The 14,096-nt window shown below is 40.1% G+C and overlaps 1 protein-coding gene across 3 annotated transcripts in view; it reads right to left on the bottom strand.

Annotated features, from left to right (window-relative positions):
* Positions 1–14,096, bottom strand: part of GPAM (glycerol-3-phosphate acyltransferase, mitochondrial) — a 46,931-nt gene that overhangs the window by 5,057 nt on the left and 27,778 nt on the right. For all 3 annotated transcript variants that reach the window (XM_067536937.1, XM_067536939.1, XM_067536938.1), the window contains 7 exons: positions 13,396–13,466; positions 11,574–11,838; positions 10,718–10,860; positions 8,926–9,003; positions 2,504–2,644; positions 1,294–1,483; positions 1,096–1,154 (listed from right to left, as the gene is read on the bottom strand). In XM_067536937.1, coding sequence (XP_067393038.1) covers positions 1,096–1,154; positions 1,294–1,483; positions 2,504–2,644; positions 8,926–9,003; positions 10,718–10,860; positions 11,574–11,838; positions 13,396–13,466 — 947 coding nt within the window. The remainder of the gene's footprint in view (positions 1–1,095; positions 1,155–1,293; positions 1,484–2,503; positions 2,645–8,925; positions 9,004–10,717; positions 10,861–11,573; positions 11,839–13,395; positions 13,467–14,096) is intronic.

The raw sequence follows: 14,096 nt of genomic DNA, 5'->3' as shown, positions 1-14,096 counted from the left end.
TAGGAATAAAATATTATGAATAGATGCAAGTAACAGAAGTCAGCTAGTTCCACTACCCTAACAGCACTGTATATTAGAATAAATATGCTGCATTTGATAAATGCATTCATAAGGCAGCATCCCAAAGCGCATTTAACAAACTGTAGAAAATTGCCTATATTCTACAAGCCAGCTTAGTACTTAGGAAGTTATGGCCAAAGAACTGAAAGCATTCAGTAGCCCCTATCAAGAAACATTCTTTTGCTTTGCATCTTTCAACATAAAAAAGGCAATATTCAGTGTATTCTTAATGTCATATAGCTTTAAAAAAATTAAAAAGTTGCTTTGAAAAATTGAGGGGTACAATTAAAAAATCAAGGTGTTAATGATAGTATAGGAAGTCCTGCATGAATCGTTATGTAAGGGAGCATCTCTATCTTCATGGTATCTCTTGATATTTCAGGTTCATTGGGACGCCACTGCTATTACTGTCTGGAATACAGGTACCTAGGAGTGGCAGAAGAGCATGCTCAGTCACTGACAGTCCTGCGGAGTCACCATCTGGCAGTGTCTCTGTTCATTCAACCTTAGGATGGAATGTTAGTTTAATTTTATAGCTATTAGTGCAGGCAAGATCTGATGGAGGGCTTGGACAATGACGAGCCAAAATCTGACTACTAATATTTCTGTAAGTTTTTAATACTATGTATGTAAGTAAATAGAGTATGTGCTGCTACCTTCTCTCTTTCCCCCTGAGCACACTGTGGAATGGTAGCATCACAGTCCTAAACAGAAATACTCCACCTATAAAGAGAGAAAGTGGCTGGCATCCTGTCAAATGGGTCAATTTCTCTTAGCAGCAGAAAGTGCAACAGCAGAAGTGCAACATTACCCTTCCGCTGCAGCCCTAAACCTAAAAGACAGATAAACACACACCACAAGACGACATATGCAGAAACATCTGCTTGCAAAACATCAGTAAAGGGTGATATTGCACTGATTTCATACACTACCCGAAGTGTGCCTTTGAGCAGCTCATATCAAGGTGGCCCCAACACTTTCAATTGAAGAGGACAAATCTTTGATTACAAAAAACACAAACAAACATAAACTTACCCCAATATCCTTAAAGACCTTCAGTGCATTTTTCACAAGACAATAGGTGGCACTCTCAGCTGTGAGGAGGGGACAAAAATAAAGAGACACGCATTTCAGGTCAAATATAAGACACTGTGGTGCTAGGAGGATGAGAGTTATGCATCAATAAATGAAATATTGGCTCCGTTTTGTCCAAAGACACGCTGCTTGACATACCATATACTGCAACGCTCTTCTCTGTCCTGGTTATTAGGTACTTGTGTAACTTTTGAAGGTATTCGGTTTCTGACACAGGACCACTGAAGTTGTGAATGAAGATGGCAGCTGAGCTGTAGGCCTCGAGTAAAGGCCCAAGTAACCTTTGCAGGAAAGTGATGTACTGCTGGTGTTCTTGGGATTGGTTCACCTAAGTTAGGGCAGCAGAAATGAAAGTGAATGAAGCTTGCAGAAGTGAAAGATGTCCAGCTACTCAGTAAAAGCCAAAGTGCTATATACAGATAGACAATTACTCAAGGAAACAGGAGGAGGGGCACAAATTACAATAGTGCATTATTATGCCAAAGCTAAACAGTCTAATATATGAAAAAACACTCTAGAAAATCACACTTTCACTAGTTTTTCTCCAGGACATTAATAGTGTAGCATCTATTTTCACCACTTAAAAAGGTCATGTTGCTTTGCAATAAATAGCACAATCACAGTTCATTCTCTCAGAGATGAGCATCAGTTTCCAAATGAATATTTAAAAAATCCTAAACAATATACTAGTGTCACCACTATAAAAAACAAATAAAAAACCCAAACAAACCAAAAAACTGCAAATTTTGCTTTCCAAGAAGAAACGATAGAATTGAACTTCTAGCAAGGAAACTATATGTTGACCACACAAAGGGACTATGTAATAGCTTTTTGTATTGAGAAATCTTATCTTCAGACACGTCTTGGATCACAAGTTAAAAATGCATACACACACACACACACACACACACACACACACACACACACACACACAAATATAAATCATTGTGTACATGAGGAACAATACACCACATTTGAGCCAGAAAAATATGCACTAGCAGTATATGCCCAACTTTGTTACATTGTGTTATTAGTAATACAGCACAAACTTTAGGACCCTGTAGGATACTAAAGCCTGTAGCAGCTTTCACCATAATGGACATTCCCCATCCCAAGTTATGTAGGCTTTCCCAGGAGACTATTTAAAGTTTCCTCACAGAGCTGGTCTTTTTCAGGGAAAAAGATGTTTTACTGATTGTAGCAGACTATTGCAGACTTTAATGCTGGGAATGATCAGAAAAAGAAATCTTATTATCATCTTATTATTTTCCCCAACTGATGTTGCAAACTAAGAGTTACTTAACTTTTAACATAATAGGCCTGACTATTGCTCTTAGCAATACAGTACCTTCAGGTAGCAATCCCTCTGTTCTTCTCCAAAGTCACTATCTTCATCCTCTTCGTCACCTCTCCAAGACAAGGGCTCAGGAAGCTTTTTACTCCATTGCTGCTCTGTAAGGCTAGGGCTAATATCCTCCTGATCATCTTGCTTAAATCAGAAAGAAAGAAAAAAAAGGTAAATACAGAAAAACAAACCCAGGTGACAACCAGTGCTATATTTTAATCTCAGGTGACCTGATATCACAGTTTAGTGATTTACCAGTACTCTGGGGCTCACAATGAGATGAGCTGGCTGAGACCCAATCCATACAAGACTGAAGTAAGTGGTTGTAAACAAACCAGAAGAATTGGTAAAGGTTGTTTCTTCTCCCTTGACCGGGAAAGTTTGCCTAGCACATGAGAAAGAGGGTCTCAAGTTGGAGAGTCTTGCTGGATCCTCTCATGGGACTGTAACTTCAAGAGGCAGCAGATGTCAAGAGAACATTTTCTTCACCTGTGTTTCACTAGGAGATTAGAACTTATTTTACCACAGTAATATATAACTTCACCAACTCAAGGATGACTGAATTCGCTTTACATGCCGCTATACTTGAAGACCATTTGAAAATGTCAAGCTAGTGCAGAATTCAGCAGCCAGCTTGGTAAGTGGTTCTGACCTCTTGTAACCATGTGCTTGTTGCATTTGTCTCCATGCTTTCTGCACTGTTTGAAAATTCAAAGAGTTGCTTTTAATCTAAAAAGCTCTAACTCATAGTTTCTCAACCTGTAGTACACACACTCCTGGGGGTATGCGAGACACAGCCAGGGGGCACCTGGGGAAAAATAGAGTGAAGGAGAGGTGGGCAGCAGCTGTTGACTTCTGGAGAAGCCAGGCAGCAGCAGCCCGCTTTGCACCTGGTTCCAGCTCCCAGCTGGGAGGCATGTGGCAGCAGCCACCTGCTTCCTGCCCAGTCAGAGCTCCCAGCTGGGAGGCAGGCAGCAGCCACCACAGTTCCAGGAAGCCAAGCTGCAGCTGCCTGCTTCCCGCCCTGTCACAGCTCCCAGCTGGGGGGAGGGCAGCAGCCCCCAGCTTCTGGGGAAGGCAAGCGGCAGCTCCCAGCTGGGAGGTGGGCAGCAGTCACTACAGTCCTGGGAAGCCACCCGCTTCCCGCCTGGTCCCAGCTGGGAGGCAGGCGGCAGCCACTCACTACCTGCCAGGTCCCAGCTCTGAGCTGGGACGCGGGTGGAAGCCCCCAGCTTCTGGGGAAAGTGGGCAGCAGCCCCCCGCTTCCCGCCAGGTCCCAACTCCCAGGTGGGAGCCCAGTGGCAGCCTCCTGCATCTTGTACGCTGGGCTCGCAGCTGGGTGGCAGCCACCTGTGCCCCAGCTCCAAGCCAAGGGACAGCCTCCAGCACCCCGGCTTGAAGACGGGCAGCAGCCACCTGCCCACATCCCTGGGTCCCAGCCGGTGGGGAAGCCTCCTCTGCCCCAGCTCAGATTGGGTGGCAGTTGCCCACCTCCTGGGCTGGCAGCCAGGCAGCAGCCGCCTGCAACTTGCCCAGGTGGCAGCCCCCCTCTCTGGCTCAAAGCCCAGTGCCCAGAAAACTTGACAGCCCCAGATTTCACCAGTTACCCTCTTTTCCTGTCTCTTTCTCTCTCGCCCTCCTTCCCTGTCTCTCTCTCTCACCCCTTCCTCCTCTCAAATCTATGGCAAAAAATTTGGCACAGCGCTTTATATTCCCCAGTATTGGCATGCCGCTCAAAGCCTCCTAGCTTTGGCCAACATCACCTCTAGCCCAGGTACATACTTGAGTTGTTCACCCCTGGTGTAAAGGTGGTAACCCTACCCACACTAGATCTGACATCTGTCATATCACAGCCTTATCTACTCAGCCCTTCTTCCAACATATGGCTCACATTAGTCTGTAAATATAAAATCCCATGGAAAATTGAGTGTTAGGGTACTTATTAACATTTTCAGAAGTTAGGGGGTACTTGCTACTTAAAACGTTGAGAAACACTGCTCTGATTTGTGTTCTGATTCTCTGCGATACCACCTCTCTCCTCATATTGTCTCAGATCAGCTGATCTACCTTAGCTAGTAACACTTAGTTTAACTTAGGAGGGAACTGCTGGCAATGTGTTTACAGAGAAGCGTCTGTCACTTAAACTCGCTTTCCCCATTTGCAGTAAGAGACTCGGAGTCTGATCATCAAGGCATGATGCAAAATGTATGCTTCATCAGGCTTTTGAGAGGGGCATGTGTTAGTGAGAGTGTCAATGAGCTGGCGTTTATTTACTCTGCCATCACGAAGGGCCGAGAAGAGTTCACTTGTGTCTGTCTTACTTTTTTAAAAATTTGTTAATATTTGTATGTGTCTATAGGAAAGGATAGAGATGTTCAGAAATCTAAAAACGATGAAAAAAGCAAAAAGTATATGTGCGCTAAATCAGTCCAGCATAAGAAAGACACTGAGGTTTAAAGCTAGATGATTTCTGACAATATAAATTTGATCTGCAAGTGCTGTAGCATAATTCCATCCTCTGCATGCTCTCATTCCCAGGCCTTTTCAATACAAGGAATGTACCATTATCCAATGAGTGGGGAGGAGGGGGGTTATTTTTGTATTCCTGTTATTTCTTCAAGTTCTCTTTTCAGCTGAACTGAACTGCAATGGCTGAGGTTTCATCGTATTGTATCCTTAACTGAGCTGGCTGCATATGTAGAAACATTCATTTTACTTAGTTGGTGATAGATGGAGGTTGACTGTTGTATGTGACAGAGTAAAATATCTACCTACAACAGGAAGGGTATTCAGTTTCTTTTCAGACTAGAAAGAGAAAAGGAAGCAACAAAACCTGAGCGTGACTGTGTCTTTTTCCATTATTAAAGAGCCTTTTATTGCCACAGGGCATGGCGCTTTACAAAGATCTGCCACCATTCTTAGGGCCTTGTGTGGGATCAATATAATTAAGAAGCAGACTGTGGTCTTATGAAATGGATTAAAGGCATGAGCGTGAGTTAAGGGCAGATCAAGTTAACTGGTACTGAAAGAGTTTCAAGGCAATAATGGGGATGGTCAAGATCAGATAGTGCATCTGTAGGATGAATTCATCTGATATACTGAGAAACCTGTCTCACCAAAAAGGAATTCTACCCAGATGCCACTCCCTTTGCAGATGCGTACAGAACTAACCTACTACAGAGAAGCGGCAAGGCTCTATACACTATACCTGTTTAGACAGTGATTTACTTTTATTAGATGGAGATTGAGGTGTGTCAGAAATACTCCACCTAACAGATCAATATATTGATGTAGGAGCCATTTTGGAGAAATGTTCCAAGAAGGTACAGATCGTTGGTATATCTTCAGAAAGATTATAATCAGTCAGAGAGGTTTTACATAAGCTCCCTCAAATCTTGGTGAATAATCAAGGATGTGACTGCTTAGGATTCTGAACATTGCTGCGCTAGATTCAAAGAAGGGGCTTACAGAGAAGTCAAGTGGCAATTCTGTTCAGTAATCAGGCAGGTAGCATGGGAAAAATGGGTAGCATGGCCGATAAGTTGAAATAAAAATATGACTGACTCAGACAACCCCACACCCTTAACTAGGAAATAATTAAATATAAACCAAGAGTACAGTCACAAATTGACATCTGACATCAGCTTTACTAGTCTGATGAACAAAAATCACTGAAGTAGTAATAGAGTAAATTAGAAATTATTATATGTCCTCAGAAGCATAAATCCCTAGAAATTTTAAGTAGATGCTCAAAAGTAAAAGAGGACTTGAGTCTCATTGACTCTCAATCACACACGGGGAAGAAACTTAGTAGAGAATTGCTTCAAGATCTCATGAATGCGAAACAGCTGGACTAACACTCCACAAGAATTCTTATACTGAGAGATGTGATTAAAACAAGATTATTCCTATTCCTACCTGGCAGGATTCAAACAACAGCATAACAGAGACCGAGTACAGAGAATTAACCTTCATGCCATCCATAAGAAACACAGACGGGTCTCTGTAGAAAATGAAGTAACATCTGTCCAATCTTACTGTAATCAGGGTTTTATTTTAAATCAAGTAACAAAGGCAATGACAAAGGAAAAAGGACTAAAGAGATAGAACAAGTCAGCAGAGTTTCAGCTCATAATGTTCATTAGAGGGATAGTGGAGTCAAAGGGAAAAAGAGAAACCATGAAAAGCCAAGGATGGCAAAATAAAGTTCAAACTAACAGAACAGTCAGAGAGACCTAAATGTACAAGAATCAGCTGTAAAGAAATGAAATTAATAAATCAATCAGTTGAGCAGAAGCCAGAGACAACTAACAGGTTTCTGTTGATCACAGATATGTTTCTCAGAGGTTAAGTTGGAAAAGTACCAAGAAAATATACCCAACTGTCAAACAGGGAAGTGGTGATTATTCCTCACAGTTTGCCACTGATAATGTATGCTTTTACATTGTATCAAACATGAAATTCATAAATGTTCTTTCACCCTGGTATACAGGAGATAGCCACACTGTATAATCGGCTTGCTGTGTCCCTCAGGGAAAAAAGACATGATAATCCTCAGGATTACAAAAAGAAAGGAGTTAGAAAGATGCAAGGTGCACCAAATGAGAGATAAAATAGACAGCAACAAAGAATAGAAAACCTTAGTATGCAGACAACTGAAATGAGCAGTGGTACAGCCTTAAGACAATACTTGAAATAAATCTTGCAGAAAGTAGTGGTGAGATTGTATTAGGAAAATTGTGCAGAGTATCTGAGAGATTAGGAAATGCCCCTTTAGTCTGAATTGAAAGGACAAATGTACTAAGGTAGAACAGCCCAACCTACTAGTTTTGGCTATGGAAAGTACCTGAAAATGAATAAGGCATCTAAAAATTCAGCTAAGGCAACAACAGAATCTGTAAAACTGTGCAGAAGAAATAGGAGATACCTACAGCAGTATCATTTGATTCCTTAGTATCAGATGACAGGATGATGATCTGTTTGTCTGGCACTCAGATACCACAATGATGTGCCTAATACAAGAATCAAGACAGATCATGTCTTGGTACTTGTGAGTGTAAGAAAGTTTTACGCAGCAAATAGATATGGATAAAAACATGCTGAGAAATCTGGTATCAGATAATTAAGTCAAGAGAAGACAGACAAACATTATATATGGCTTGTAAGCCACTTCCATCCCAGTTATTGACAGGATGTGAAACAGACTACATAGATTTATAACAATGACCCTAAAACAAGACATAGGAAAAGACATAGGCAAAGACATAACAGACATTCATGCCATTATACACACCCCTGGAGAATGGAACATTAATTAAATACAAATAGGATTCAGAGGACAAAAAATGCTTCATGTAGAGATTACATTGATTATATGCCAACATTTTATGTATAAATGTAGGTAACACATCCAGAAAACAAGAGAGTTTTACAGCCAGGAAAATCTGTCTCCAGAAAACAGGTGAGGTGAAGTGAATTCTATCAATGTCTACACATTAAAAGGGGAACTTGGGATACCACAAGAGATGCAATGGAGCTGAAGTTGAATTTGGGTCATCAAAGCACGGGATGTGGATCTAGTTTTCCTTCAAACAGGAGAATTGGAAGAAGGAAGCAGCCTAGTATATGTAATGGTCTTATTCTCTTCACTGCTTTACAGTTTATAATTGTCATGGGGCTGTGGTATGATTCTGACATGGAAAAAATCATCACGATACATTAATCTTTCTACTTATTTGTCAATAAAATACTTGTGTTAATAGAGTCCTTGATGGGCACAAATCTGAAAGCGAGAAATTATTGCCTCCATTCTTAGTCCAGTCATGCTGCATTTGTGCAGCACCGTCGATTGTGGAAAGCAAAGATACCTTGACTCTGCACTTCCCCATCCCTGAAACTACCAGGAGATCACAGCACAAGTTAGAGCAGCCTCAGGGCTGCATCACCTGTGGATTCCCACATGTCAGGGGAATCCCCAATTACCTCATGAGAGCAGTTTTATGGTCCCTTTGTGCTGCTGTACCAGAGCAAAGGGACCACAGGAGCGAAGGATGAGCTGTATTACACAGTGGCTGAAATTTACAAGGACTTCAATATTAAAACGTATCACCTCAGCCCACTTTAAGACTTGGTGTAAAAATTTATCATAAGCAGCATTAGCTTTATTGAGATCCTGGTCCCATATATGCTGTCATCCATATCATCAAAAAAAAAAAAAAAAAAAAAAAAGATTCTGCCAAAATATCCTGTGCTTTAAAATAAAAGAATGAAGACATTTCAGTTTAGGATTTCCTTAGTTGTTATGCACTTCAAATGAAAAAGTGCCAGTTCAGATACTTGGAATAAGTCATATAGTTAGTAAGAAGCAAAGGATTCCACATCTGCAAGCAAAGCAGAGAACAAAAAAAGTTTAATCATCATCTTACCTCTGCCACCAAAAGAATGCCATATTGTATGAATCTTTCGACTGCCTCATGGCAAACTTGGTATAACATCTGACAGGGCTTAACAAAAATAAAAATTGAAAAGTTAATCCCTTATAAAGTTATTTCTTCCTAATCAACAAGCATATTTTTAGACACAGCAAAGTCCCTTTTAATCAAGTTCCCCAATTCTTATCAACGTTCCCACTCCATTAGTGCATGCTATAGTCTTCTCTTGCACTCATATACACTTAAAAAAATGGGATGCTTAAAATTAGACTGGACGAAGCATTTGAGATATGGAAAATCTTGCACTGGCAGGGAGATGGACCAGGTGACCTAACAGGAGTTTTACATCCAATTACTATTATTGTGTTAAATTAATAAATGTTGATCATTGAGCAGTTTGGAACAAAAGCTTCATAAACATAAAAGCTGCAAAACCTATTCCACAAATTCTCTCACAGCTTAAAAAAACTTCTAGAAGAAGCTTAGACTCAAAACTGATCTACTATTCAGTGGTGTAATCTGGTGGGGAATGTCAACCAGATTAAGGGAAAAAAATCATTAACCCCAAAGGCAGAATAAATGCATAAATTAATTAATCACCTCTAGTCCTTTAACTGCATTGCAACCCAGACAAGAAATCAAACATAATTTGTGCTCCTTTTGAACAAGAAAAGGGGTGGGGCTGGAAAACTGCAGCAAAGTTTCCCAATATAAGAACGAAATCTGTAAGAAGTGGACACTTATTTCTAAGAGTCTAAGACCTGGTCTACGCTGTTGGCAAAATTCAGTGGCAGTCAATGGGAGTTACACACATGAGCAACACTCACTACACACAACTGAAACTTCTAAACCAGTGATTCCCAACCTGTGGCCCGCGGGGGCTTTCAAAGTAGCCCGCCACTCCCCTCCCGCTGGCTGCAGAAGGGAGCCACTGCCTAAGAACCCAGGCGGAGCGCATTGCTGCTGGGCTATAAGACCGGTGCAGGCTCCTTGCTACAGCCACGGGGACAGGAGATCAGCGCTCCCCTCCCCCTGGCTGTAGCAGGGAACACGGCAAAGTGCTCTGCCTGGGTCTCTAGGCACTGAGGTCTCTGCTGGAGCCAGAGGGAGTGAAGCACTGATCTCCCATGCCCCTGGCTGCAGAAAGGAGCCACTGCCTAGAGACCCAGGTGGAACATACGGGGCATCGGTGCTACAGGACGCCGTGTGGTTTTCCTGCTGTAGCCAGGGGGTGAGAGATCAGTGAGAAGGGAGGCAGCCTCCTCGCTTAACTCCTTCTGTCTGGCTGCATGGGAGGTAGGGGGAGGGCTGCTGGCAGAAACTGGGGGCCCTTCAGGGTTGTAACAAAGGTACCTGTGGCCCTAGAGCCAAGAAGATTGGGAACTACTGTTCTAAACCATACCATGAGCACCATGTTGATTGATACGGTCTCCCCTGGCTACAAAAAGCTCAGCTAGTGAATTGACTTGTCATGCTCGCATCACTCATGTTACTTGTCTAGAAATTATTTCAAGTGAGCTAGACTAATTCAACTACGCTAATTCAGAAGCGGAGACATTCTGCTGAAGCAAATGTAAACAATGGTATTTCCTTCTTTACGTGGATACCACATCCCCAGCCATGCTATGAATCAAATACGTTTTATTTAAAGTAAATATATGAAGGACAAACAAGTACATTAGAAACAAAATGCACTTAAAAATATCCATTCTATCTAGAATAACGAAGAGACATTAACAGAATGAAGTTTGATTTATGGACAAACACTATGATGAATTTCACTTACAAGGGATATAGCACCCTCATTGGAAAGCAGGTAACACAAGCTGGCGGCTTTGCGGACCAGTTGCTCTTGGCTAATCATGTTGTGAGAAACACCATGGATGCCATTTCTATACCTTTTACTCTGTACTGCATGAAGACTGCAGGCTAGAGGAGAAATGTGAAAACAGGCATAGTTAATTTTCCTAAAGAGCTTAGTTTTCTCCCAAGGAAGACTTAGGTTTATTAAGAGGCAAGCTATATGAGCTTAAAAACTGACAACCATTAGCTGAAAACTATCAACTATCTAAAGCAAATTCATCCTACATGCATTCTAAGAGGTTGAACCACAATGGTGCGCAACTGAAGGAAAACAATTTTTAAAGATGACGAAGCTACTTAAAAATAAAAATTATACCACTATGTGTAAAAGTTAAATATGGAAACCCTGAACTGTGGTCCAGATGCAACCATTAACAAGAATTAACAACAGTCAGGATATGCCCTACCCACAGAACAAAGGACAAAGTCACCATCACATTTATGATCAGTTAATGTAAAGCTAAAACACAATCTTATTAAAATATTCAAGATAGGAACATCTGCCATGCTGGATCAGATCATTGGTCCATAAAGTTAGGTACTCTGTTTCTGGCAGTTGTCAATACATGGAGACTGCCAAGGAGAATGAAAAAAACATAATGCATTCCGCTAGTAATGGTGAACATGGGGTAAAGACAGCTGACCCCAGATAACTCAATTATGTGGAAATTGGTTATTTCTGTGCAGATGGTTTTACTTGTATTATTTTGGGGGGAAAGGATTTAAAAAAATAAAGCCTCCATACAAACAATCTTCTCCTGCTGAAAATTAGTATATACCAATAATGGCCTCTTTGATGAAGACGTGCAGTACGCCATTGCTGTAGAAGTTGAGTTCAAAGACAGCAGGAATAGTTGTGCTGGGAGTGATGAAGAACTCATTGTTTCGGCTGGTGTTTGTGATATTTACACAGTTCCCCAACAAGTGGATGGCATGCATGACAACATCTTCAGAATTTCCTGAAAATCCCAAGTCAAAGTCACGGGCCAATACCTCCTCCTTCATTGAGAAGAAGTCTTCCACCAGCTTGGAAAGGTCAATTCCCTGAAGAACCAGAGTCACAAGATTAAATAATGTAAACCTTATGCAAAACAAAATTTTAAAAGAGGATAGGTTAAACTTATCTGCAATCTCCAAACACAATTAATAAGTCAAATGTGTAATTCATTTGTAATAACACAAAGCATAATTTATCACATAAACGAGTCTCTTCTTCCAAAGCAGACTTTGCCAAAGTAATCCATGACTTTATCACCTCCAATTGGACTGCTGCAAAACACTCTACATGGGTTTACACTTCAAAACCACTCAGAAACTACAGCTAATGCAGGATGTGATTGCTTTGTTTGCTTAGTAGTGCATCTCTCAGCCTATAAAAAGCCTTACGAAGTTCAGAACCAGTGTACTTTAGAGATCTCATCTCCCTCAACTACCATCATGTCATTTTTAGAGATATTTTTGCTAATAGATCTTTTGTTTAATTGGTAGGAGGCTTGAGGAAGAGCATTTTCTCAACTCCAGAACTTGCTTCCCTTCTCAGTTTACCAAAAGCTGAATGAGTGGATTGAACTAGAAGGTAAGGGTATCTATCCTAGCTTGAGAGGAGTCTATATTTTGACCATTTCTTCTAATTTGTATGTTTTATTATTTCGTTTCTGAGCATGTACCTAGAGCTTTGGGTTGGTGGGAAGGAGAGGGATTTTAGATAAAATGGCAAAAAGACAAGAGTGTAGCAATGGATAACTGTATCTTTCTTTAGGAGCCACACATTAAAATTCAATTACACTATTATCATTCTACCACAAAATATGATAGAAAATTTTATTTGAAAATAAACATAATAGTTCAGCAATCTGTCCAGCTACAACTGATTTGAAATAACTGAGATCAAAAAAAAAAAAAAAAAGGAACAAAATTTCTTTTAAAAAATCACCAGTAAGCCTTGAAATTAACATGGGATGAGAGGTGTTTTTTAATATTCTCTCTCTTCAATGATAAGTAGGATTGGAAGGATTTTATTTCTAGTGGGAAAGGTCAGTAAACAGATTTTGTTGTACACATGGAAGCTGAAGAAAAAATATTTCCATTGATAATCAAAATTTACAGATGGGCAAAGAAAGAAAAATGCTGCTTGAGAATTTATTATAGTTTGATTTAAGGATATTTACTTTGTATATTTTGACATGTAACATCAACAATTTGTGTTTTAATGGTTATAAAGCTTTAACTTTTTGAATCTCAACATTTACTGTCATTAAATAATTTCTGTCTTACCTCCCCACTAACACACACTATAATTTTCCACAACTGAAAATTTAAATTGATAACCTAAAAAATGCTTCTAAAAACAACAATGTTATCTGTCAACATGATAAAAATAAAAACTGAATTCTATCAAGCTTAATGACAACTGAAATCAAAGTAGCATAATATCTTTAAGCACGCACCATTAACTGGAACACCTATTATTATAAGATAGCTGGAATCTCTTTCAAATATTATTTTAATGCAATATTGAAGTGCACATATTTCTTCCCACTGGTATTTTGCAATCCCGCATGAAGATAGCATATGGCTATTTCAGCAGCAATACAGCCTTACCTGCCTGTGTCGGTAGAGCAGCAAACAGGCCACTATGTGTGTTGACATCACAGCACATGACTTGTTAGCAGCTAGAATCCAACAAAACAAAGTTATGCTAACACTGTTATGCATCTGAAAAGCTCAGGAAGTAATTAATTAGCATAAAATGACATAATAGCATTAATCGACTAATAATTACATTTGGCCATTTTATATTTCTATAGTGCTTTACATTTTCAAGAAGCTGTAGTATACTGTAAGGGACTAATCAAAGAGCAAAAAGCCAGAAACTCTATAGTTCCAACCTGCCCTGTGACTAACTTGCTGTGTGGCCTTTGGCAAGTCACCCCAACTCTCAGTATCTTAATTTCTTCATGGGTAACATGGGGAAATCAAACATACAAAGCGAGCGAAGATGCTCTGATAATTACTTAGTTAATGCTCTTGTAGTACATTAGAAATGTAAAACATTAACTGACCAAATCATTTTAATTAACAAGCCTGAATGAAGATGTCTTTCTCAAAGGTTTAGTTATATATTTTCACAAAGTATCATTACCTATAGGTATATCTTTGTTCACATATCAGATCTGGTGCCTAAACTGCATATTATAGAACCTATAAAACTGGACAATAGTAGTATAAGCAGATGCAAAAACTTAGATAATTCTTTAAAGGTATGGTGCTTTCAACAGCTCTACCGCTGGGGACAATTTCCT

This window comes from Emydura macquarii, unplaced genomic scaffold, assembly GCF_026122565.2.
Source record: "Emydura macquarii macquarii isolate MOO-44397 ecotype Brisbane River unplaced genomic scaffold, CSIRO-AGI_Emac_v2 contig_3692, whole genome shotgun sequence".
Classification (NCBI taxonomy): Eukaryota; Metazoa; Chordata; order Testudines; family Chelidae; genus Emydura; species Emydura macquarii.
The sequence above is the reverse complement of the archived record's forward strand: the minus strand, read 5'-3'. Positions and strand labels throughout refer to the sequence as shown.